Here is a 22,937-nt window from a genome sequence, read left to right on the forward strand (position 1 = left end):
TGGTGTTTTGCTAGATTTAACATCTGCTTGTTTACAAAAGTGAAATATCGCTTTCGCTACAGCTTTCTTAGCATGGCGTTCCACTACTTGGATCCTAAACCGGGACACCAAAAGCCATGATAATATTGTAAGATTTAAATCCAAAAAATATACCTGCTTTCTTGTTGGACTCCCAGGTTTCAGATGTTTAAGAGCGATGGCTATCTGGTTTGTCTCTGAACTTGGAAACACTGTTCCCTGCTCTATTCTGGTTTATCCACAACTTCAGTCAAATAGGGGAAAAGATGTAACTCTTGTGAATGCTATATAACATTTACTACCACTTGCTTTTGTGTAAGCAAATATGGGAAAAAAAAAAAAAAGATACACAAAACTGTTGAATATTGTGCCTCATCTCCCACCGAGCCTGTCTTCGACTTCTTTCTCTATTGACCATGTAAAAAGGAATCTCCTTGTACATAAACTGACTGCATTTGAGCTGCATCATTGTACAGTATGTCTGTGTGTCTCTGAGCTCCAGCAACAAGGTAACATGGTATTATGGCTGACTCATTTTACATTTACCTGCAGAGTTTGGCAGGTTGGGTTGGGTTTCCCAAAATATGCTTTTAGTTTGGGGGGCTTTTTTTTTTTTAATTTTATTTTAAGTTTTTTAAGTTTATTGTATTTTTGTTTCATTTCTGTTATTTTGTTTTGTTCCTGGGGTGTGTTTATGTATTCATAACCACACTAAACACCCAGATCCGTGTTAGCATAGTGTGGATTATATGATTGTAGCAAATGCAGGTCTACCAAAACAGGGCTCAGTGGGGGGCGGGTGGGAGAGAAAAGGAAAAAACTACTGTAGATTGCAGACTTTAATCAAAACCTGAAGGAAAACTATTCTTTGCCTCCCTCCACCCTCTGCTGTATTCACTTTTTTTTCTTTTTTTTTTCTCCAGTGCAGGCAGATGGGCCAAAAGTAATAGGGGCAGCTGCAAATGTAAGAAAATGTACATAAAAATACAGTAATTTGAGAATCCAAGCCCTGCACATGCACACGTTACATCAGCCAGCCACAACATTACAGTCACCTGCTTAATGTTTAAGTCCATCTCGTGAGCATCTCTGAGGTTGTCCTGTGGTGCCTGGCACCAGAGTTATGGCGTGGGATGCAAGATGACTGATGTTACTCACTTTATCTGTCAGTTTTTGTTTGTTTTTGTTTTATTTTTTTAAGTTGTGGCTGATTGGTGTAGATTATGAGGGGTGGGGGGGGAGCCTGATGCCCCAGTTTTGGTAAGCCCAGCCCAGTGTCATACACGGTCATTGCTGTGATGAAGCATTGTTACTCAGAGAGAGAGAAAGAGGAGCTGTAGGGTGCTGGGTAGATAATCTGACCCAAACTCAGGTGGACATATCACATCCTTGTTTTTCTAAAGTTTTTAGGGTAGAAAAACAAGTGAAAACTAATCTGTGTGGCTTTTACTTTACACCTTTTTTCTTTTCTTTAATTGAATGGACAGATATGTGATTATCAAAATGAGATTGTTGTAATTTATAATGGACATCTTCACATAAGTGTAATGATAATCTCATTGTATTGTCTGTCCTTGGTATCATTTGTTCTGTTGCCCATCTCCCCCGACTCCCCTCAGAATATTTTTGGTGGACTGTGTGTATACATTTTAAGCCCATTTCTGGAAATGGAGCAGGTATACTTAATTAAACTTGTGAAATTGGCATTTTATATTTTGAATACTATAATTTTGTGTATGAAGAAATAGGTAGATTTATCTAGCATGTCCACAGAAAATAAAGGCAATAACATACCATGTTGTGCAAAGAGAAGGATTAGACTGAAAGCTGATGCTGTTTGATAGTGATTGATGAGATGTGCTCCAGTTGTGCCATCTCCAAAGACTCCCAATGCGCCATTTGGAATTTTATTAAATCGAATGCTCACTGTTGATTGACATCAAAGATCATTTTCTGTTTGTGCAACCAGGATATGAAAAAATAATAATAAAAATATGGATGTCGAAAAGACTGAGAAGTTTTTATTTCTTAGTTCGCCCAACCGCAAATGTGTATCGCAAACTGGAGTTTGGTCCTTTTTATTGCAGATAATTGTATGAATCTTTCAAAAGTGGACATAAGCACCAAACTGTCCAACAGAATTTCAACTAGTTGATCAATTTACAAGGTTTTACTCTTTATTTCTATGGTTTGACTACTAGAATTCCTAATTTACAACTTACAAACTTATTCCTGGCTTATTTTTCTTGGTCTGAACCAACAAATATTATATGCATATACCAGGTAATTGAAACATTTATTATGACAATGTACTAATTACTAAAGGGACTCTAGGTATTTCCATATTTTAGACACGTGTAAGTGTGATTCTGTGTCCACATTAGCGGTACCACTAAATAAGTGTACCTCTAATGAAAATTGCAGCTACACTGTGTTATGCAACTCAAGAGATTTATTACTGTGATTGCACTATGATGCATACAACTAGGTTTGATCATTTAACATGGCCTACATTCATCCACTCCCAATTAAGTCCTATGCTATTTAATTGATTTACCCCTTTTCTCTGTCACAGCTTTCCCTTGCAAACTTTATTTCAGGAGCAGTTACCTTACTGTCCATGCTTTTTTTTTTTTTTTCTTTCTTTAATTGCTCATCCAGGTCAGGGTCACCTGCTTGGATCCATTTGTGAAAGATACCGGAATATGAGATTATCTGATGTTTTACTGTGCTGTAAATTGTTCGTTCCCTTCCTGATTTCTTAGTTGTTGTATTTTTTTGCACAGTTGTCAGACTTAATATGTTTCACATTATCAAATACATTTTTTAAAATATAAAATAACCAGAGTAAATACAAAATGCTGTTTTTAAATGATGAATTCATTGATTACAAGAAAAAAAGCTATCCAAACCTACCTGGTCCTGTGTGTCATTGGGGGGTGGTTGTACCTCAGGAGGTAGTGCAGGTCACTTACTAATTGGAAGGTTGGTGGCTCGACCCCTGGCTGCATGCCAAAGCATCCTTGGGCAAGATACTGAACCCCAAGTTGCTCTCTGATGAATGTGAACGTTAGATAGAAAGTACTTAGCCGTAGAAAGAAGTGGTTGTGTGAATGGGTGGGTGAGGCACGTTGTATAAAGTGCTTTGAGTGCTTAAATCATGAAATAACTGTGATTAACCACATTTTTAGAAAGTTAAGCAACACATCATGCCACGATATAAAGAAACTCAAGAACAGAAACAAAGTCATTGACTTCTATCTGTTTAGAAAGGGTTACAAAGCAATTTCCACGCTGAGAGCCGTTATCCACCTTTTTCACGCCACGCTAAACTGTACAATTGGAGCCTGTGTGAAATATGGCATAACATTTATTTAATCAAAAGAAGCACAATTTTTTCATACTCAATTTTAAATCCATACTAGTCAAATATATAAATAAAAATAAAACTAGTTTCAACAATTTTAATATAACCAAGAAAGAAAAGAGAAGAATCTGTCTACATCTGTGAACTTTGGATGTGTTGGCAGATGAATCTGAATCTTCCTTTAAATAATAATTGATTTGAAAATGAGGTAAAGACTTGAAGAGGTTTAGGAGGAAAAAATTAATTAACACAAATTGTGTTCACATAAAAGTACATGCCCGAAAATCAGCAGAGGTTTGGTTAGTGTTCGTGTGTGTGTGTGTGAGCCAGAGTCCCAGTTGGTTTCCGTCACGCAGATGGTTTCTATTTAGACTTCATTTGTTGTTCCTCCAGGGAACAGATACAGACCGTCCATTGGCGCATCAAGCCAGCATTATGAAGAGGAGAAACACAAAAAGTCTCTGCTGTCTGCACTTCAGCCACTCCCAGCGTTATCCACATAATCTGAATATTAACAATGTTGCAACTTTGTGTGAATGGGGTTAAACCAGCTAACCACACTTGGTTGGTTGTTGTGGATTTCTATGCACATAAACAACTGTAAACAATCCATTTTTAAGCTTTAAAAGTCACAAATGTTCACAATCACAGTGTGAAAAGAGAGATGGGGGCTCCAATGCCAAAACTAAATTCTCTTGGGGCTTTCTTTCTGAGTAATCTGGAACACATTTGTCCGTAGCCAGTTCATTTCCCCCCATGACTGTCTGCCAGCTTGTATGAAGTGTCATATGGCTCAGCTGTGCTTTTGAACGCATCACAAGCCTTTTCAGTTAGCCACAGGTCCTCCACCATAACCATCCTGCAGAGCCCACACAGCCCTACAGAGAGTCGCTAATGTGTGACAAACACCCGTTTCTCATCGTAGTCTGTCTCCTCTCCCACCATCGGCCCCAGCTTCCCCCTCCATTTAAAAGGCCAGGAACTCTTGCTCGTCCTGTTGTGGCAGCTCAGCTTGGGGTCGTGGAGGAGGTTCCACATGAGCCAGATTTGGGGCACACGGAGGCTGTGAACAACCATGAGCTCTCTGTAAAAACAAGGGTCGAATGTCTGAAGGTGAGGAGCTGCTGATGGTCGGGGAATTCCAAAAGTTCGAAAGCCCTGATGCCGTGATGGTTTGATGCCAATCAGCTGGAGGCACATTCCCAGAAAGACGTCATCAATTGGGAACAATTCCACCTGGAAGAATTTTTTTTTAAAAAGTCATCATAAACCAAATAATTTTAGAAACAGAAATGTTAAAAAAAATGGGTAAAACTCCTTTTTTAAAAATTTTAATTACCTGTTGACAGGCAGAGCTAAGTCTCCGAGCCGTATGTCCCGACATCACAAACCCTCCTCCGCCAGCATAGTTAGGGTACAAACCCCCTCCATACAAAAATTCTGGCACATAGTACTTGGAAGTGCGCCGGCGAATGGGTTTAGCATTAATAATAATATCACCAACAAACAGATCCCCATCTGGCTCTTGACCTCGTAGCATCTCCAGTATGTTTTCCACGTTGACATACACATCGGCATCACCTTTGAAGATGAACCTGGATAAGACCAGACCAGATAACATTAAACTAAGCATCAGTAAGTAACAATTTGATTTGGTGCACTTTAATTGACACTGACTTGACATGAGGACAGCTGCTGTTGACCCAGTTCAGAAAGTGCGTTTCCTTTAGTGTCAGGTTGAAAAAGGTGTCCTCAAAATCCCAGAGCAGGATGTCCTTAAAGGTATGACTCTCATAGGCCAGGAGGCGATCCCACAGAGGCAGGGCGGTGTGATTCTTGGGAACACCCAGGAGGAAAACTGTACGGATGGACACACCATTTTCAAAATGTCCCTCTTTACCCCACGTCCGGCGAACTACCTAAAGGAATTAAGCAGAAAGGGAAAGAGATTGTTTTAATTTTTACACCCACCTGAGGACAGCATATTAGGAAACTCATTTGCTAATACGAGTAATATGCTTGTTTATATATTAAGGAGATGAGGAGCAATAGTCCTGTGTGAGCTTGTCCCTACAAATAACTCCTTTCAGATGACATGTAATCGTTTGATCCACTGTTTGTACAAAAATATTGGTTATTAATATTCATTTTATCCGTAAAATGCAGTCTAAATTTTGTAGTAACTTACAGAAAATAATGAGACATATTTTCTTCCAGCAAATTTTACCTGACGCTTATCAAAATCTGCAGCTATGGATTTCACTGCGATAAGCATATAAGGAGCAGCATTAGACCCGCTCTCCTTTCTTCCTCCTCCTTCTTCCTCTGCTCCTCCAATGTGACATTTTTCTGGCTGGTCTATGAGCAGCTTAAAGTTTCTGTTGTCTTTTTCTCTCATATAGCCCGCAAAGTCAAACGGTGGCATCGTGGGTAGGGGATTGCCTGCAGCCTTGGTCGGCACAGCATTCCTCCTTCGTGACTTGGATTTGCCCTTAGACTTGGATTTGGACTGGGGAGATTTCAACCTGGACTGGGGTTTACAGGGAGGCAGTTGTGGGCCTGAAGGGCTGGATGGGAACTCCTAATTAGGGTAAAATAAGGAAGAAAGAAGATATAATTCATTAGAGGTAGGTCATTGCTGTGAGTAGCAAAATAGACCCTTAAAACAATATCAGCTGTTTTCCCAGTCATGGATTAAGCATGTGCCTAGACTAAAAGGAAAAAGTCAATGAAAACCACAATAGGAAAAAGCATTTAGTCCAGGATTAGACATAATCCCTGTACGGAAAACTGGGCCTATCTGTTTTAATGACCCCATTATGCTTGATGATATAACACTGACACCTTCGTATTAGCACGTGCATACCCTTTGAGAGTCCTGTCCCACTTTCGCTCCACTGGCTCCCAGCAGGGTCCGACTGGGGTTGGTGGAGCCATGGATGTGCAGCTTCCACACAGGTTTGTCCCATCCAGAGGAGAGCACAATCTGGAAATATGAATTTGGTGGGTTTTTCTTTTAATCTAAAAGCAACAGTGAAACAACAACAAAAAGCAATTTTATACAAATTCTGTGCCTTGATTGAGTCCATCCTTACATGTCGGGCATAGAGCAGAAGGCAGAAGAGCACCAGCAGCAGAACTGTGCACATCACATCCCCCTTCATATGGAGTATCCTCCTCATCATCACCATCCTTCTCAGCATCATCTGAAGACGCCGACTTTAATTAGGCATTAAGCAGGAATGCATTAGTTAGGGACTGCAGCAGTTTGGCAGACTGTCTGCACTGATACCTGGAGCTTGGAGACACTTGATTTGCTTTTGCTGACTACTCTGCAAAACTCTTCACATCTGCATTATTGAACAACATGTCAAACTTTACAGTTTGTCTATAGACATTTATCCTGCTTGTTCTTTTATAGAGATCTGACACGTACTGTTGAATTCTCACCACTTTAACATAAGGTTTAAAATACATCTTTAGGAGAAAAGAAACCTCATGCTTATCTGCCTCCTCTTGTTCTCCTCAGGCACCAGTGTGTGAAAGCATCCTGGACAACAAAAGCGACAAACGGAGATCAAAGCATGAAAAAACAGCAGGTCACAAATAACAAAAGAAATCATTTTACATTTTTTTCACAAATTGCCCCATTTTCCCTTCCTTTGATTCACTAATCAACTGTCCAAGATATTTCAGCTCTGACTATAAAGAGCGTAGTCATCTTGTCTAATGCAGTCACATCTTCCATTGTGGAATGATTCAGTTCAGCAGATTTCCCCTGAAATATGTTCCTGGGGCAGTCAAGAGGCTGCGGCCCATCGTCTCCTTTTTCACCCACTTTATGCCAGCTGGAACCTACTTTGCATCAACAATGAGCAATACACGCAACAATATCGCAAGGTAAAAATGAGCTCATGCTGTTTGTGAGCTGATACAATAATGTGTGGCTGTTCTTCCTCCTTTCTCACACCAAATCCTTAACTCTGTTCAGGAGGGGGAGTGTTTGAGTCTTATGTAAGGGAACATGACGATTATTTCAAAGAAAACTGTGTCCCAGAAGCAGACATAACTTGGTAAATAACAACAGTAATAAAGAAGCTTATCAGTTTATACATTACATATTGCATATACATATTACATAGAATAAAAGCCAGTCTGTTTCTCAGTGCTACGAATTCCAATACTTGGCCAAAATTTCTAACACAGTTTGCACAAATCATTTTCCTGACCATGTGTTACAACATATCTGCTTATTTTTATAATCCTGAAGTGTACGCAGCGTTCTCCTATTAATGGAAGTCATTCAAACTTACCCGAGGAGGCAGACAGAGGGTCCAACTAAAAACATCTGGGCTGCAGCGTAGGCTCTTTCTGCTCTCTAACAAAGTAAACCGACTTCCAAAGTTTCTAAGATACCGTGAGGTAAAACAAAAAGCGCAGGCAGGGGGGAAATAGCAGAGATCTGTCCGGATGGTGTCTTCATGAGTACATGTTTGTACGAAAGCGACTCAAAGAGAAGATGTAAAACTCTAAAGGTATTTAGCTGACCTGGCGCAGGGCTCTTCACATGTTGCGTTAGGGTGCTGTAGGAAATACAAAAATTCACGTTGTACGCTGGTAAAGGCTAACCTGCCTTTATTTTGGAATTTTAATGGTTAAAATGTGAGTTACTTAACGTGGGTGTGGCTGAACAAGCTCAAATGCAGGCTATCACTTAATTGTTTGTTTGTTTGTTTGTTTTTAAACAAAACAAAACACAGCAGACAGTCAACAATAGCATTCAACTTCCATCCATCCGTCCTCTTCCGCTTATCCTATGGTACATAATTCTGACGCATAATTATACCACAGTATTTATACATAAATAACATACGTCAATATCACAAGAAAAAAAAATGCAGATATCAAAGATATCAAAATTGGACGAAAACAGGTTAATGATGAAACGTTTTTTGCCTAATCAACTATTTGAAATGTCGATATGAATACAGGACAGCTAGCAGTGGGCTCTGATCGGCAGTAAGGAGGAGCTAACCATACAGTCTATTGGTTCTAACCAGTGTCTGTGGATGAACTAGTTACTGGAGCTAACCATAAGCACGTGAAGGCAGCACTGTCATCCCTCAGTCTGACCACGTGATTGAAACTAGAGCTACCCAATACAGATGCCAACATAGCAAAAGTGTGGAGTGAAACTGGGAGAGGGAGTCACGGCTTTTGTTTTGTTTGAGAGCTTAGAGATGAGGTCCAACTACACAACAGACTGGTCGTCAAAACGACCCCCTGTGACCAAGCACTTGGTGGCAGTGCCAGTGGGAAGGAAAAACAGCATCAGCATCCCAGCACCCTGACTGGTCTGCGGCAATGCAGCAAACTGTGTTAAACTGTGTCTGTTGGATCAGACCACAGGCCAGCTTTCTGTCCCCACATGCACCAGTGAGTCTTGGCTGCCCATGATCCTGCCACTGACCCTCCTTCCTTGCACCACTTTTGATACATACTGACCACTGCAGACTGGGAACACCCCACAAGAGCTGTAGTTTTGGAGATGCTCTGACTATCAGTCCTCGAGCCATCACAATTTGGCCCTTGTCAAACTCACTCAAATCCTTCCACTCCCACCTTACACTACACTTCTAACACATTAAATTTAAGGACAAAGTGTTCACTTGCTCCTTACTATATACTGGGGTGTATATAGTATAATCAATGTTGTCCACTTTGCCGGTCAGCGGTCATAAAGTTATGCTTGATCGGTGTACCATTATGATGCTTTCTGTAGAAAGTCCTGGGCTTTCTACAGAAGAAGACACTTTCTGGACTGTGATATTTTCATAGTTCAGTTCAAACATCGGTCGGATAAATGAGTCACTATTTAAATATATAATAATCATTGATCATAGGTTAGTTCATGCAGGCTACAAAGTCAGGCCACTGCACACTAGGTCATTACTGAACCACATGTGGAACCTATAAACTACAGCTGACTTTGAATATGTTACTTTGCAATTTATATAACAGTAGGCAAGATGTGTAAAATACTAAAAAGTATATGCAGCACAGCCTACATAGGAGATGGATCAGAAAACTGGAAGCCACGTATATTTTACTATGATTGTTCCCTTTTGACTTTGTTTGTTTGGAGGAATCCTATGTGTAGACTCAGTGTAGTGCACAATGACTTTGTGGAAACTTGGCTGTTAAGCAGTCTGTATAATATTGGAGCTTATCATCTGTTCTGCAGTTGGAACATTCAGCAAAACATATCCAGTATCTTAAATGTTTAAGTCTACCTTCAGTACTCAAATCCAACCAAGAACAGCTGAGTGTGTCTCTACCTAAATTAGACAAGAGTCAAATCTTTGCTTTATGATACTTCAAAAAAAAAAAAAACAAACAAAAAAAAATATCAACCAAAAGTTATAAATGCTTAAAATTTTATTTAATAATAATATTTCCACAAACACAAAATTACATGTGCAGTTTCTGAGTACAGTCTACAAAAGGTAAACAAGTTAAATAGTTTTCTTTGGCTACAAACGCCACACAAACACACGGCAGCTGAGAGCAGAGACCGGGTGTGACTGTCCACGCCACCAGTGGCTTTACAACAGGAAAGCCGCTCAGTCTCGCTCCAGCTGCGCTCTTTCTAAACATCACTGAGTCAGCTGAATTAAACAGTCGGGGTACCGATCCAGCACGGTCGTGTTCTCCAAATTTCCGGGAACAGTTTGGATAGCTCACCACAAACACGTGAAATTGGCATCACACTCAATCCTTTCAGTCTGACTAACACAGCTATCAGAAAGTGTACTTTAAGAGATCAATAGCTGCTCACACCTACGTTACATCTGGCAGTTTAGATAAACTGTACTGCACTAACTGAAGCCCTTCCAAAAAGCCAGACTATCATGGATGACAATTTTGCAATAAGTCTGTGGTCACCATTATATTTCTGTTAGCAGAACTTCAAGTTTCAATGAGCTGGTGCCCAGTGTTGCTGCCATGCTGCTGCTTAAAACTGAGTCATGGATTAAGTCTTGGATTAAGGCCACAACAGTGTCCCCATTTCAGACTCCTACTTTCTTCTGCTTTTCTCGTTCCAAGCTCATCATCTGAGTAAAAACGCACTTGCTGGTCACATCACAGTTATCACGAGTACTGACTGAACGTCTGTGGTCCGTTCCCGCATCATTCCTCCTTCCACCCTCAGGAGGATGCTGTGCCAGCCCTCATGATCCTGAAAAGCGCGTTGACATTATTGCTTTTGATGGCATCTCGGCAGGCAGAGATCACTTGGTTCTTGGGCTTACCCACTGCAGAGGAGGATACATACAGCCAGATATAGAGCAACAGTATGTAAGCTGTAACAACAAAGGCTAGCCAAATTAAAAACTACCAAAAGACAGTGTTGAGTGCTCTAGATTAAAAGGCTGAACTGCAAGCATATCTTCCACTGATACACAATAGCCTACCTCGGAGCCTACCAGCTCGCTGTATGGCCTGGTTGACAGACTTGAGACAAGCCAGAAGGGCATTGTGGTTGTTAGACCGGATCTTGTATTCATTGATAAGATCCCTGTTTAGATCATACAGCTCTCTGTAGCGCTTCTTCATAGTTGTCCTACAGTGAAAACAGACAAGAAAACACTTCTGATTAAGAAGTTAGTAGTTTTTGCAATATTGTAATCATTTTCATGACCAAGGAACTAACATGAATGTCACTGTAACTGGGAATTCATACTAATTTACGCTGCAGGTATGTCGTAACTGCAAAGCTGTTGTAGAATGGATGTGAGGGAATGTACAAAGAAGTGGAAAAACTCGATGGACAAATATGTTTTTGGTTTGTTTGTTTGTTTATTTTTCTGGACCCAGGAGGCAAAAAAAAGTCCCAGGATTTTATCTTTCTATTGTGGCTGACACCACATAAAACACTGGGATATGACCACAAGGTAATTAGCACCAGCTGATAACGGCATTGGCCACCTGCATAGGTTACACTGTAGGCTCTATAAGGATCACCACAGAAGTCTAAATCAGCCATTAAGTTGTGCCTTTTAGGGCATACAGAAAACATGAATTCAGGAAGCAGCTGATTCAAATTCTCTGCTTTTTCTACAATAAAAAAAGCCAAGGGCTTTTTTAATTTTTATTAACCCAATAACAAGTACTGCAAGTATTATGACATGAAATACTGTGGTAACTCACATGTCACCCATAAGGCGAGCATCCTCTGCTTGCACCAGCATGTTCCTAATGTAGTTGGAGTGGTCAGCCATAGCTGCAGTTAATTTCTGATGGACAGAATGGAACTCATCCACCTAGAACACATATTTAAAGGAACAGTTCACCCAAAATCAAATTTACAGATTTTTGGCCTGTAGTTTGATTTATGCATTTCATTATCTTTGTATGAGTTGCCATAGACTGAATGGTAAAAGGGTTTGAGCCACTTCTTTTAATCTTTGAGCTGGACTTTTAGAGCTACTGACCCATGCTGTCCTGAATGTGTGACTGTGAGGACAGATGTCAACCTAAGCCAAACCTCAGTGAGGGTAGTGCGTAGCTCCTCGAAGTATGTGGGGAAGTCTGCTTCTGCTGACAGGTCCTCAATTGCCAGGAAGGAGGCTAGTGATTGGATCAGATCTCCTGCTAGGTCAATATCGTCAGTTCTTATGGTAATCTGATTGGACAGATTATGAATTAATTATTGAGTTGATTTGAAAGCCTTATATTATTCTGCAAATGCAGGTAAACTAATCATGAAAAAGCAAGTCTCAGATGAGTTAATAGAAACATTTTGTGGTGTGCATGATATAATTTTATAGTATTTAACAATAGATCTGAATTAAGGTTAAACTGAAATGCGTGGTTGTTGTGTTTAAGCGTACCTGTCCATTGCTGGCCATGCTAAAGGACAATAGCCCCCCTCCTCTTAGTGAATTAAAGGTAACATCGGGACTCTCCACTCCCTCTGGAAGCAGGAAATTCTGATTCAGCCACATTACCACCTACACAAGAAAACATTCACACAGAACCACAGATAAGATTTAAATTTTTTTAAAAAGCATATTTTAATATATTGCTGCTTCCAATGTAGATGATCTTGTGACAGTCTACCCTCTGTGGTCGGTCACTGATGCTGAAGGCGACTCTTCCAGTGGGCTGTGCAGCTGAGGAGTCAAATGTGAGGTCATACATAGAGAAGCGAGGCAGCTGACGAGTGATTTCAAACACATGGAACTGGGTGCTAAAGAGGACCAAAAAAAAAAAAAAAAAAAGAAGAAGTGGAGAAAAGCAGAGAGCAGCAGCATTAATTAGAAAAAAAAAAAACAAAAAACCTTATTACACTGATCTAGACAATGCAACATGAATTTGTGAAATCAGTAGCCTCATAGATCCTACCTAGTTCTCCCTCCAACAAAGGCTTTGATGTGCAGATCCACCGGTATATCCTTAGGTGGTACAATGGGGACTCTGACACAACCAGACAGGTTTTGGGCACTGGGGTGGACAACGTGACTCTCACCCTCAAATATGCCCTCTGCAAAGATGAGCACTGCACGGATAATGGTTTCTGGAAAAGATAAAGGAGAGACTGTTAAGCACACACTCAAAAAAAAAAAAAAAAAAAAAAAAAAAAACAGAAGATAAGATTTCAATGCTTGAACTTGAGATTCTCAGCTCAAATGCTAACCACTTCTACCATTTGGTGTTGAAATGCTGAGCTCTACATGAGCTTTCTGGGACTCTGTGGCAGGTTTCACTGACAGCGCTGTCTGGAGCTGAGTGTTGGCCGGTATGACACCCATCCCACTGTTTGTCTCTGACACACCCTGAAATAATACGAGAGTTTACGAATCCTGTGATTATGAAGCCTACCATCTCTAAAACCAACATGACAAATTACACCTTTTAATTTTGTTGTGAATTTTGTTTTACTAGGTTGGCCTGAATGAGTGACTTATGAATGACTATAGCCTGAATAATTGATTTAAATCATAGGGGATTAAGGAGACCGATTCACGTCATTAAAGCCCCTTGCTGCAGGAAAAGTCAACAAACTTAAGCAAGACTGTTAAACAGACTGTTTGGTTATTTAGTTTCAGACATGATGTTCTGACAGTGATAGGTCAGTTGATTTTAAAACAACAGCCAAAACCAGGAACTCCACCTGACAAACAAGCAGCAACTGAAGGTGGCAGCATTAAGGTCTAGCGCAGCAACTCAAGGGACGAAACAACATTTGGTGACATTCATTGCTTCCAGATTTCAGGCAGACATTATCTGCAAAGTTTTTTCGTCAAACTATTAAAAAGAGTCTTTATTTTAAACAGTTGATGCAAAATCTTTGTAAAACCCCTTTAATTATAGCTGATAGTCTGCACTTCAATCGCATACTGATTGACATACAATCTGCTGTGGTGGTGTACAGAAACAAAACTACCAAGCAGACACTACATATTCTTGCATAATGTGTATTCAAAGCTCAAAGTCATTAAACGTAATCTTGAGAACATGTTTATCTTGCATATCTCTCACAATATCCTAGTAAGAGCCAAAAAGTATGAGTGGACTCTACCATATTCAGGGAATAAGGGACTCTTAAATCCCAGTCAGTTTTTCACCTTAGCATTCTCCTCATAGTTGCGTAGCTCAAGCAGCAGATTCTGTCTGCGCTGGCTGAGCTCTCGAATGAGGTCCTGCTCAGCACTGGAGTCCATGAGATTCCCTTTTAGGTCTTTACTGGCTGGCAAATAACCACGAACTACAAGATACGCACATTGACATATCCTGTTATGAGCTCACAGTGTTAGTCTCAAACACACACAGAAGAGTACAAATATATCCAAGAATGAATGTGATGGTCCATTTTCAACCAGTTTACACACACACACACACACACACACAGACTTACCCTCTCCCTCTACAGAGGTGCAGATGAGTTGTTTCTGTCCATCCAACCTGTAGTCTCCTTCCACCACTCCAGCCACAGAAGAGGAGAAGTTGTCTTTGAAAATGACCTCACCTGTCCGGTCGCTGCGAGCGTCAATCTAAAACAAAAGTATGGCAGCTTGAGAAAACTGCAGAAATGCTCGCCAGCTGTTGTCCCGCAAAATCATTAAAAAAAAAAAATCCTAAGTGAAAATTGTAAGAAGTAGTTTCTGGATACCAGTAGTGTACTCACCTTTCCATTGGACCAGCCAGTGATGAGCTCCACAACCCCATCAGCATTCAAGTCAAAGGCAAAGATGCTCATTGCATGATTCTTAGACTGAGTGAGGAGAGAAAAGGAAACATTATACTGTAGAAAAAACTAAGCTATCTACATTCACTTCCTTCACAGGTGGCAAATTAATCAATATGTGATGCAGCACGGGTTGTGAAAAAAAGAAAAAAAAAAAGAAAAAAAAAAAAGCCAAGCACCAACACAATCAAGAACATCTAGACTTTCCAATATTTCTAATGTTTGTTATCTTAACTTGACTACCTACAGTATCTCTCAAAACTATTTTGCCCCAAATCCTCATCCAGCAAACCTCACTACTGTGGGAGGTAACGCTGTGTGGATTATGAGCCATTCATGCTTTCTTGTAAACCTAGTGGAGTTTGTTTCAAGTTTTTTAATAATCTATGAATGTGCTACAAGTGACTATCAGTTGGTTACTAAACCACAATAATTCCAAGAATGAAAACCCTGAAAATAAACAAAGATAGAAACGATGTCTTTTGCAGGTTAATCTAGAAGTCTGAACTTTTAGGAAACAAAAAAGTAAAACAATGAAGAGAGGGGGAGACACAGACCACAAACAAACAAATCAAAAACCTTAAGACTGAAAGGCAAAACATTATCTGTAAACACTGTATGTAAAAATTATCCCTGTCTCCAAGAAATATACAATCATGAAGGATTACAGTACCTTGATCCTCCAGTAGCGGGCAGCACGGTCATACACACCAACAGTGCCATTAGCCAGGGCATAGCCAAACCTGCTGCCGTGCATATGGCACAAAGATGTTACTGTCTGAAGGAAAACAGAGAGAGCAAAAGAGAAACATGTTACACCCATGCAATCAGTGTTAATCAATCAACACTTACCAAGCCTGGAAAGAATGCTACATATTGCATCCAGTTACCTCATTTTCAGTCATCTCTGACACAAGTTCATCCTCTTTGAATACCCTGATGTCAAAATCCTCAGATCCCACCAGGAGCTGTGAATACAACAGATTTATATCAATTAATCTGAATTCATCTATAGTTCTGACAGAACTGTAAGCAGATACAGAAACTGCAAAGTGAGATGAGGAAGGCAGCAGCACCCTAACTAGAGGACTCAGAGCAAAAAAGTCAGGCTGCCAGGTAGTCAAGACTTACCTCATTTTTCCCATCTCCAGTGAAGTCACAGAGCACCAGAGACCTGACATTATCTCCAGTTACCTAATAATTTAAAAAATCCACTTTATGACTGCAACCCACAGAAATCTGATCAATGGTATTTTCTTGAAAGGGTTTGAAAGAAAGTGGAGTATAGTTATTTTATAAATACAATAAATCAAATGGATTGTAAACAATGTTTGGAAATTAAAAACACAACAATATAAAAATGTGATCATCATGTGACAATAAAACCAGTTTGAGATCTATTACTAGTTAATGCCTAAAACTTAACAATACATACTTAAAGGAACAGCCCTATAAATAACATGAAGCACAGTTTGAAAATTTTTTTTAAAAAGCCTGAGGTCTTACTGTCCAAAAGTGGTCATTGCCTTCATAGTCAAAACCTTGCAAGGCACAATTCCCTCCAATAATGGCAAGAGGAGAGGGGATGTCCCCAAGTTTCCCCAACACAATAGCATTGGCTCCATCTGTCACCTACACACCAACAAGCAAAGAGTTTAAAGATAAGCCAGGTCCACATTCTTTTGTGTAAAGCATTTCTACTTGAGACAGTTTTGTTTTGTGATTTTAACTACACCGCACAGTTCAGCCATCTCTAATAGAGGTAATGTCTTTACTTCTCTCAACTGCCTTAATAGCTGAAGGGCCAGAGAATCAGGTTCTGACAATCAGCTGGATTAATTAATGTTCAGTAATCCTGTCCTTTTTTTTTAAAACCAAACATATAAGATCAGTATAATATCAACAGAACAAATTAAGCATTTTTCCTATTCTAATTTTGAATCAAGTATTCTAGTTTTAATTGTTTTCCAGAAAATAACACAGTTGAGACAAGTTACAACACCCAATTCCAAAATCCTTCCTGACTTCACTCACCTCTCTGTAAAATATATCAGCATTGTCATGGACATCATAGGCCAACAGGTTTGTCTGGGAACCCACTAACAGTGTGTCCCTGGTGGTATTTGGTCCCAGTTTTCCTGCAGTCAAGCAAGTGACTGCCTGATTGATGTTGAGCAGAGAAATATCAGAGTCCTGGGCACTCTGGCTCAGTCGATGAGCCACAGGTCTCTGGCCACGAGCGTGGGGGTTGTGGATAAAAACCTTTCAATGAGAAAGAGGAGATAGTCGGGAACTGCCAAATGCTGCAGAGAGTTAAGAGTTCCTGAAAATAATTTTCATATAGCATGGCTGCTGTGTATGGCATAACTGTGATATCTACAAGTTATTGATTATTACAAATACATTTTGGAAATTGACAACATTTATTTCCCTCACCTTTCCAGCCTGCGTGGCAGCAGTAAGGCATGGATGTACTCCATCAAACTGTCCAATAGCCACCATGCGAGGGTTAATCTTGTGGTTCAGCTTCAGAGTGAATATGGGGACCAACATGGTGCTTACTCTATATTCTTAAACGAGAGGTAAGCCAATATAGATACAGAAAAAGTATGGAAAAAATTATTTTACAGATAATCACTTAAAGCTGACAAATATCGTACACACAGGACAAGCAGGGTGCGTGAATTTAAGCAAAAAGTGATGAGTAATTTTACCGCACTAATGTAATTACAGGCTTTACCTCAGCCGGTGACGGGTTCTGTTGCCTAGCAACAAGGCGTCGCAAGCTAAAGCTTTTCATCTAGCTAATCTCCCCGTCGTTCGCTGCACAAAAATGCCACTTAAACGACCAAAAAACACCACACCCGACTCCCTCACACATCGTAAGCTCCGCATAGACACCAAGTACGCTGTGAAGCTTTCTGCTGAAATAAATATTTGACTTAAATTCCTTGAAAAGCTAGCATAGTTGGCTGACATTAACATCGATGTCTTCAAACTCGCAGGAAACAAGTCCAAACTACCGAGGACGCAACAATAAAGGACATCACTAATTTGTGAAAAACGTACCACTCTCTGCACGAAACTTCGCCTGTCCCCCGCCTTAGCTGCAAATATTTTTTATTTCTGTTCCAAAGAACCCAGTTGGCTAATGAGCTAACTGGATAAAACGATAACACGGCGACAGGAAGTTGATTAGCTGCCAACTTCCTGTCTGCTGTTTTCAAAATAAATCACATGAGCCTGAGATGCAGTGGTGGTATCTAACTGGGACATGGCAGAGATATCATTCATGCTCCCTTTACGGCTTTGCCGCAGCAGATCTGCCTCCATCTCATCCCTTCTCTGTGGTCTTCCTTCCTCCTGCCTGGCAGCTCCATCTTCAACATCCTTTGTTCAGTATAACCAATTTATATTTCTGTCCATCCTGGTGACTCGCAGTGAAGATCTTAGCATGTACAACTCTGCCATCTCTAGCTCAGCCTCGTCTTTTTGTTAGTGCCACTCCAAACCATATATCATAGCAAGTCTCACTATACCATACTGTGGACCTTCCCTTTCACTCTAGCTGCTATCCTTGTGCCACAAATCACCCCTGACACTCGTCTCCACCCACTCCACCCTGCCTACACTCTGTTCTTCACCTCTCTTGTGCACTGTCCATTGCTTTGGATGGTTGACCCCAGGTATTTAAACTTATCTACCTTCACTACCTGTGCTCTTTGCAACTTCACTGTTACACCTGTCTCCCTCTCATTCACACACATGTATTCTGTATTGCTTCAACTGATTTTCATTCCTCTTCTCTCCAGTGCATTCCTCCACCTCTCCAGGCATCTGCAAACATCATAGTCCATGAAGACTTCTGCCTGACATCATCTGTCAGCCTGTGCATCACTATTGCAAACAAAAAGAGTTTCAGAACCGATCCCTGATGTAATCCCACCCCCACCTTGAATCGCACAACTTACCACTGTCTCACTGTTATCATGCATGTCATGCACCACCCTCACATACTTCTTCATGATCATTTTTTTAATAAACCTAATCTTTAGGTCCCCTCCAGGTGTTGTCAGCAATGTTTCTCTCATAGACAGTATAAAATTTGTCTGCCCATATAGTCTATAGCTGTATTAACTCATCTTTAATTGGACTCTTCTGGCTTTCTAAATGGTTCTACCAAATCAGCAGTTCTTCTCTGACACTTCCAATAGCTAACATAGGCATGTATTAGGCCAGGGTGGAAAATGCTTTTAATTACAGAAGGCTATTCCAGATGTCATCATCAGTTATAACACTTTGAGGTGCAGAGCAGATGTGATGGTCCCACCTCTGTCACCTCTAAGCTGTTTGTTAAGCTTTTGTGTTTTGGTGACAACTTTTTGGTTTGATTAAGCCTATAAATTAATGTGCTAATGACAAAAAAATTATATTATTTCTGCAAATTAAAGAAAATAAAACAGAAAATACAGCTTATAGCACTCAATATTTAAAAAAAAATGTTTGTTTCATTAATTGGGAATAATTAAATTTTTTATTCATTTGAAGGTAAGATAATAAATTAGAGTAAAGACAGTTACAGGATGTCAGAAACAAGGTTATTAATTGACTAAATAATTAAAAAATGTTAATGCACTGCCAAATGAGATTGGGTCATTTTGCCAGCAATGTAGAAGTCACAAAAAGTAAGATTCCTTTGTGCAACCTGCCTATAAACACTGGAAATCATTCCTAATTTGAGTTTATCTCATCTCCTCTTCAAGGTCAGGTTCTTACGCAAGACATAATTTTATAAAGAAACTGTAATAAACCAACCATTACTGGGTTAATTGAGAATAATCAGCAAAATAACTGATGACAGTTAAAAATCACTAACTGCAGCAGAAGTGTAGATTTCACACAAGTTGTAATTCACAGGTAGCAACTTTGTGTGTTTTTCCTTGAAAGTTTATGAATGCACAGGTCACAAAGGGCTTTGGTGAGATTTGAATCCTCTCACACCTTAAGTGAGAATCATACTCATAGACTAACAAGCCTATATATGTGGAACGCCACATCTGTAATCCTGTGCTCCAAATGATTGCCATCCAACAATAATTTGTAATGTGGCAATTTGAGCATAACAGTTCATCCAGGCCAACAGCAGCCTCTGATGGTGCATGTTATATGTTCACCTTACTGCAAAGATGATGGTAAATGTATGAATTCTACCATCATCTTAAAAACTATAAAAAGCGTATTTTGTAAAAACAAAAATACATATTTTAAATTTAAAAAAATGTTCTCCAGCATTTGTGAGATAGTGCCGAGATAGAAGTCATTTTTAATGACAAATTTGATTCGATAAGGAACAGGTCACAATTTATATTTTTACATTTAGTATTTTGTTTTATTTGCATGCAAATACATTTTTTATAATGTAAATAAAAGACACAAGTGGACACAAGTATTACCAGTAGTTTAAAATTGAACACAACATAATCCAGCTTTGCTTTCAAAGTACTTTATAAAAAAAAAAGAAAAGAAAAAAAAGTGGGCTCGTCCGGGATTTGAACCCGGGACCTCTCGCACCCTAAGCGAGAATCATACCCCTAGACCAACGAGCCACAGTACATAGTTACACAGACTTCAAATTCTGAGACATAAAGACCTGCAGTGGGATTTCAAATTTGTGATGTGGCACTTTGGCCTCAACAATTCATCCAGTCCAACAGCTCCCTCTGTTGGTGGACAACTTCCATCTATCCAACTTCTTTGACGCTCCGGTGTATCAATATTAAAGGCATTCTTTAAAAAAAAAAAAAAAGAAAGAAGGAAGGAAGGAAGGGAAAAAGAGTGTTCAATCCAAAATTTAAGCCAAATAATGAAAATATTTTTTTAAAAAGTTCAACTTAAAATCTGGTGTTAAAGGAGTTTATGTCCTCTCAGGAGCTCAGTGATGAGATACCACCTGTGCAACAAATGAAATGTCCTCACTAATAAATATTCCACAGTCAACTGTTGGTGGCATTATAACAATGTGGAAGCGATTGGGAACGACAGCAACTCAGCCACAAAGTGGTAGGTCACGTAAAATCACAGAGCGGGGTCAGAGGATGCTGAGGTACATGGTGCACAGAGGTCACCAACTTTCTACGGAGTCAGTTGCTACAGACCCCCAAACTTCATAGTGATGTAAAGCATGCCGCCACTGGACTCTAGAGCAGTGGAGACTTTTTCTCTGGAGTGATGAATCACACTCCTCCCAATCTCATTTTCAAAAGAGAACTGAATTCAAAGGGAATCTCACAAATTATTGACTGAAGAGGTGTAGGCTGAAGCTTAAGCTTATTACATCTACACTTGTTACATGCAGCATATTCTAAATGGCAACAGTTTTCTAACTAGATTTAACCAAAAGAAACACCAAACAAAATCTAATATTCAGAACAAACACAACGACAGTTTTACCAGCTGATTTTTTTTGTTTTAATTTTCTTTAAATTTACATAGTGAAGAACACAATCTTAACTCCTCATTGCAATTTTTCCATCCCCAAACATCGTTTATTTTTTTATTACTATTTGCACTGACCCTTCATGTACTTTGTCTCTCTATCATTTCAAACTATGCTGAAAATGTTTGACAACACTGACAACAAGTCAAAGAAGAATAAAAAGGATAATCAAGTATCCCTTTTTAAAAGTCTCACACACTAAAGCAGGGCTCTTCAACTCCAGGCCTCGAGGGCCTGGAGGTTTTAGATGTGTCCCTGATTCAACACACCTCAATCAAATGGCTGAATTACCTCCTCCGTATGCAGTCAAATTCTCCAGAGTCCTGCTAATGACTTCTATATTTGACTCAGGTGCGTTGAAGCAGAGACACATCTAAAACCTGCAGGACAGGGGCTCTCGAGGTCTGGAGTTGAAGAGCCCGGCACTAACGTGTTCATAAACATTAAAAAAAAGACTTTTGAGCCTGAATTTATCCAGTTTTCAAATTTAATTTGTGCATGAGTAATGCAATAACAACATTTTCATGTGTAAACATCACAATTCAGAAAGGAAAAAGTTAATGTCTTAATGTAAATAAAAAGACTGTTTCATTGTGAGATAAATTTGCCAGAAGATTTATTTTTTTTAAATAGTGTCTTGCCTTAAAGGAGATGTTAAAATGTTAATGCACAGTATCCATTACAGTAGACAGTTAAATCATGTAATATAAATCTGTAACTTTTTTTTAACTGACTATGATATTAACAAAAGGCAGAAAGTGTAAACAGAAAATGAGAATGATATATAATGTTAGGTATAGGGAACACACAAATCCACTATTCTTTAAATCAAAACTTATGAAATTTATGGATTTAGTAAAATTTAAAACTGCTCAGATGATGTTTAAAGCAAAAAACAGTATGCTTCCAAAGAATATTCAAAATTTCTTTAAAAATAGAGAAGGAAGGTTTGATCTAAGAGGGAAATGTAACTTTGTTCAACCATGTGTTCGCTCAAATCTTAAAAGTATGTGTGTATCAGTTTGTGGAGTGCGTTTGTGGAATGGTCTAGATGATGAAATTAAGTTAAGTACAACTATTGCACAATTCAAGAAAAAATATAAGGAGCATATAAATAATGTGTATAAATACGAATGAGATGTTTTGTTATTTTTGTTATTGTTGGATTGTAGCTTCATGTACATCAAAATGATCTATAGAAGATTGGGTAGATTGTATCACAGGGCACTTTGGCATGGGTAGGTGTGTGTAGCCATGCATGCTGGTGTTAGAGTATGCATGTTTGGTTAAAATGTTTGGTTAATATTATAATTCAGTTTAATTATGAACTTGTAAAAGGCAATGGGGACAGGACTAGATAAGCTATTGCTTCTTCCTGCTCCCTTTTCGAACACCTTGAGATTGTTATAAAATACATTGCTGGTCATTTTATTTATTTATTTATTGATGTTTGATTTGCATTTGTTATAATGGTGAATATGTGTATATATGCATATATGGATATATGTATGTTTTATTTTCTTACGCGTTTATTTATTTTTCGTTGTTGTTTTTTTATTTTATTTTGATTGTTCGAAATAAATTGAATAAAAAAAAAAAAAAAAAAAAAAAAAAAAAATGGTAAGTTAAAAAAAAAAACACTTGTGGGGTGGTCTTAGCTGTCCAAGGGAGGATGCAGAACTGAGATCAGAATTTTGTCCTGTAATGTTACACAGAGAACAGAATTTCTGCTGTCAGAACTCCGAAGAGAGTTTAACCACAAACCTTTTCAGTTTAAGTTGCTTTATTAGGTTTTACACTTTCAC

General features: G+C 39.2%; 2 protein-coding genes and 1 non-coding gene across 7 annotated transcripts; all 3 read right to left on the reverse strand.

Annotated features, from left to right (window-relative positions):
- Positions 1–3,370: 3,370 nt before the first annotated feature.
- On the reverse strand, positions 3,371–8,170 carry b3gnt9 (UDP-GlcNAc:betaGal beta-1,3-N-acetylglucosaminyltransferase 9). 2 transcript variants are annotated; one of them, XM_030732019.1, is made up of 8 exons: positions 7,699–8,170; positions 6,881–6,935; positions 6,481–6,604; positions 6,252–6,371; positions 5,613–5,966; positions 5,063–5,304; positions 4,725–4,980; positions 3,371–4,621 (listed from the first exon to the last, which is right to left on the reverse strand). In XM_030732019.1, the coding sequence occupies exons 2-8, from the start codon at positions 6,883–6,885 to the stop codon at positions 4,277–4,279; spliced, it is 1,446 nt and encodes a 481-aa protein (XP_030587879.1). In that variant the 5' UTR covers positions 6,886–6,935; positions 7,699–8,170; the 3' UTR covers positions 3,371–4,276. The 2 variants fall into 2 exon arrangements, with proteins under 2 accessions (XP_030587879.1, XP_030587880.1); XM_030732020.1 differs by lacking the exons at positions 6,881–6,935; positions 7,699–8,170 and adding an exon at positions 6,822–6,841.
- A 1,663-nt stretch (positions 8,171–9,833) lies between these two features.
- On the reverse strand, positions 9,834–17,838 carry bbs2 (Bardet-Biedl syndrome 2). Of its 4 annotated transcripts, none has more exons than XM_030732014.1 (19): positions 17,706–17,834; positions 17,377–17,557; positions 17,073–17,206; positions 16,671–16,898; positions 16,143–16,268; positions 15,768–15,830; positions 15,527–15,604; positions 15,310–15,414; positions 14,577–14,663; positions 14,307–14,442; positions 14,017–14,156; positions 13,095–13,224; positions 12,794–12,965; positions 12,509–12,638; positions 12,280–12,399; positions 11,934–12,071; positions 11,597–11,709; positions 10,861–11,009; positions 9,834–10,701 (listed from the first exon to the last, which is right to left on the reverse strand). In XM_030732014.1, exons 3-19 carry the CDS (start codon positions 17,187–17,189, stop codon positions 10,595–10,597), a joined length of 2,139 nt encoding a protein of 712 aa, XP_030587874.1. In that variant the 5' UTR covers positions 17,190–17,206; positions 17,377–17,557; positions 17,706–17,834; the 3' UTR covers positions 9,834–10,594. The 4 variants fall into 4 exon arrangements, with proteins under 4 accessions (XP_030587874.1, XP_030587873.1, XP_030587871.1 ...); XM_030732013.1 differs by having other exon boundaries at positions 17,377–17,560; positions 17,706–17,833; XM_030732011.1 differs by lacking the exon at positions 17,377–17,557 and having other exon boundaries at positions 17,706–17,838.
- Positions 17,839–20,170: 2,332 nt separating this feature from the next.
- On the reverse strand, positions 20,171–20,242 carry trnap-agg (transfer RNA proline (anticodon AGG)). Its single transcript has one exon. It is a non-coding gene; the product is annotated as a tRNA-Pro (tRNA).
- Between the last annotated feature and the right edge of the window lie 2,695 nt (positions 20,243–22,937).

The sequence above is a fragment of the Archocentrus centrarchus genome, chromosome 6 (genome assembly GCF_007364275.1).
Source record: "Archocentrus centrarchus isolate MPI-CPG fArcCen1 chromosome 6, fArcCen1, whole genome shotgun sequence".
NCBI classification, from domain to species: Eukaryota; Metazoa; Chordata; class Actinopteri; order Cichliformes; family Cichlidae; genus Archocentrus; species Archocentrus centrarchus.

What these genes read in the sequence shown, in the direction of transcription:
- b3gnt9 (XM_030732019.1), bottom strand. An exon ending in TTCTGCTCTATGCCCGACAT is followed by an intron (nt 6,372 to 6,480) that starts GTAAGGATGGAC and finishes TCATATTTCCAG; the next exon opens with ATTGTGCTCTCCTCTGGATG. An exon ending in TTAGCTCTGCCTGTCAACAG is followed by an intron (nt 4,622 to 4,724) that starts GTAATTAAAATT and finishes AAATTCTTCCAG; the next exon opens with GTGGAATTGTTCCCAATTGA.
- bbs2 (XM_030732011.1), bottom strand. Translation starts at nt 17,189, where the DNA reads ATGTTGGTCCCCATATTCACTCTGAAGCTGAACCACAAGATTAACCCT. An exon ending in CTGCCACGCAGGCTGGAAAG is followed by an intron (nt 16,899 to 17,072) that starts GTGAGGGAAATA and finishes TCTCATTGAAAG; the next exon opens with GTTTTTATCCACAACCCCCA. An exon ending in CTGGAGATGGGAAAAATGAG is followed by an intron (nt 15,605 to 15,767) that starts GTAAGTCTTGAC and finishes TTGTATTCACAG; the next exon opens with CTCCTGGTGGGATCTGAGGA.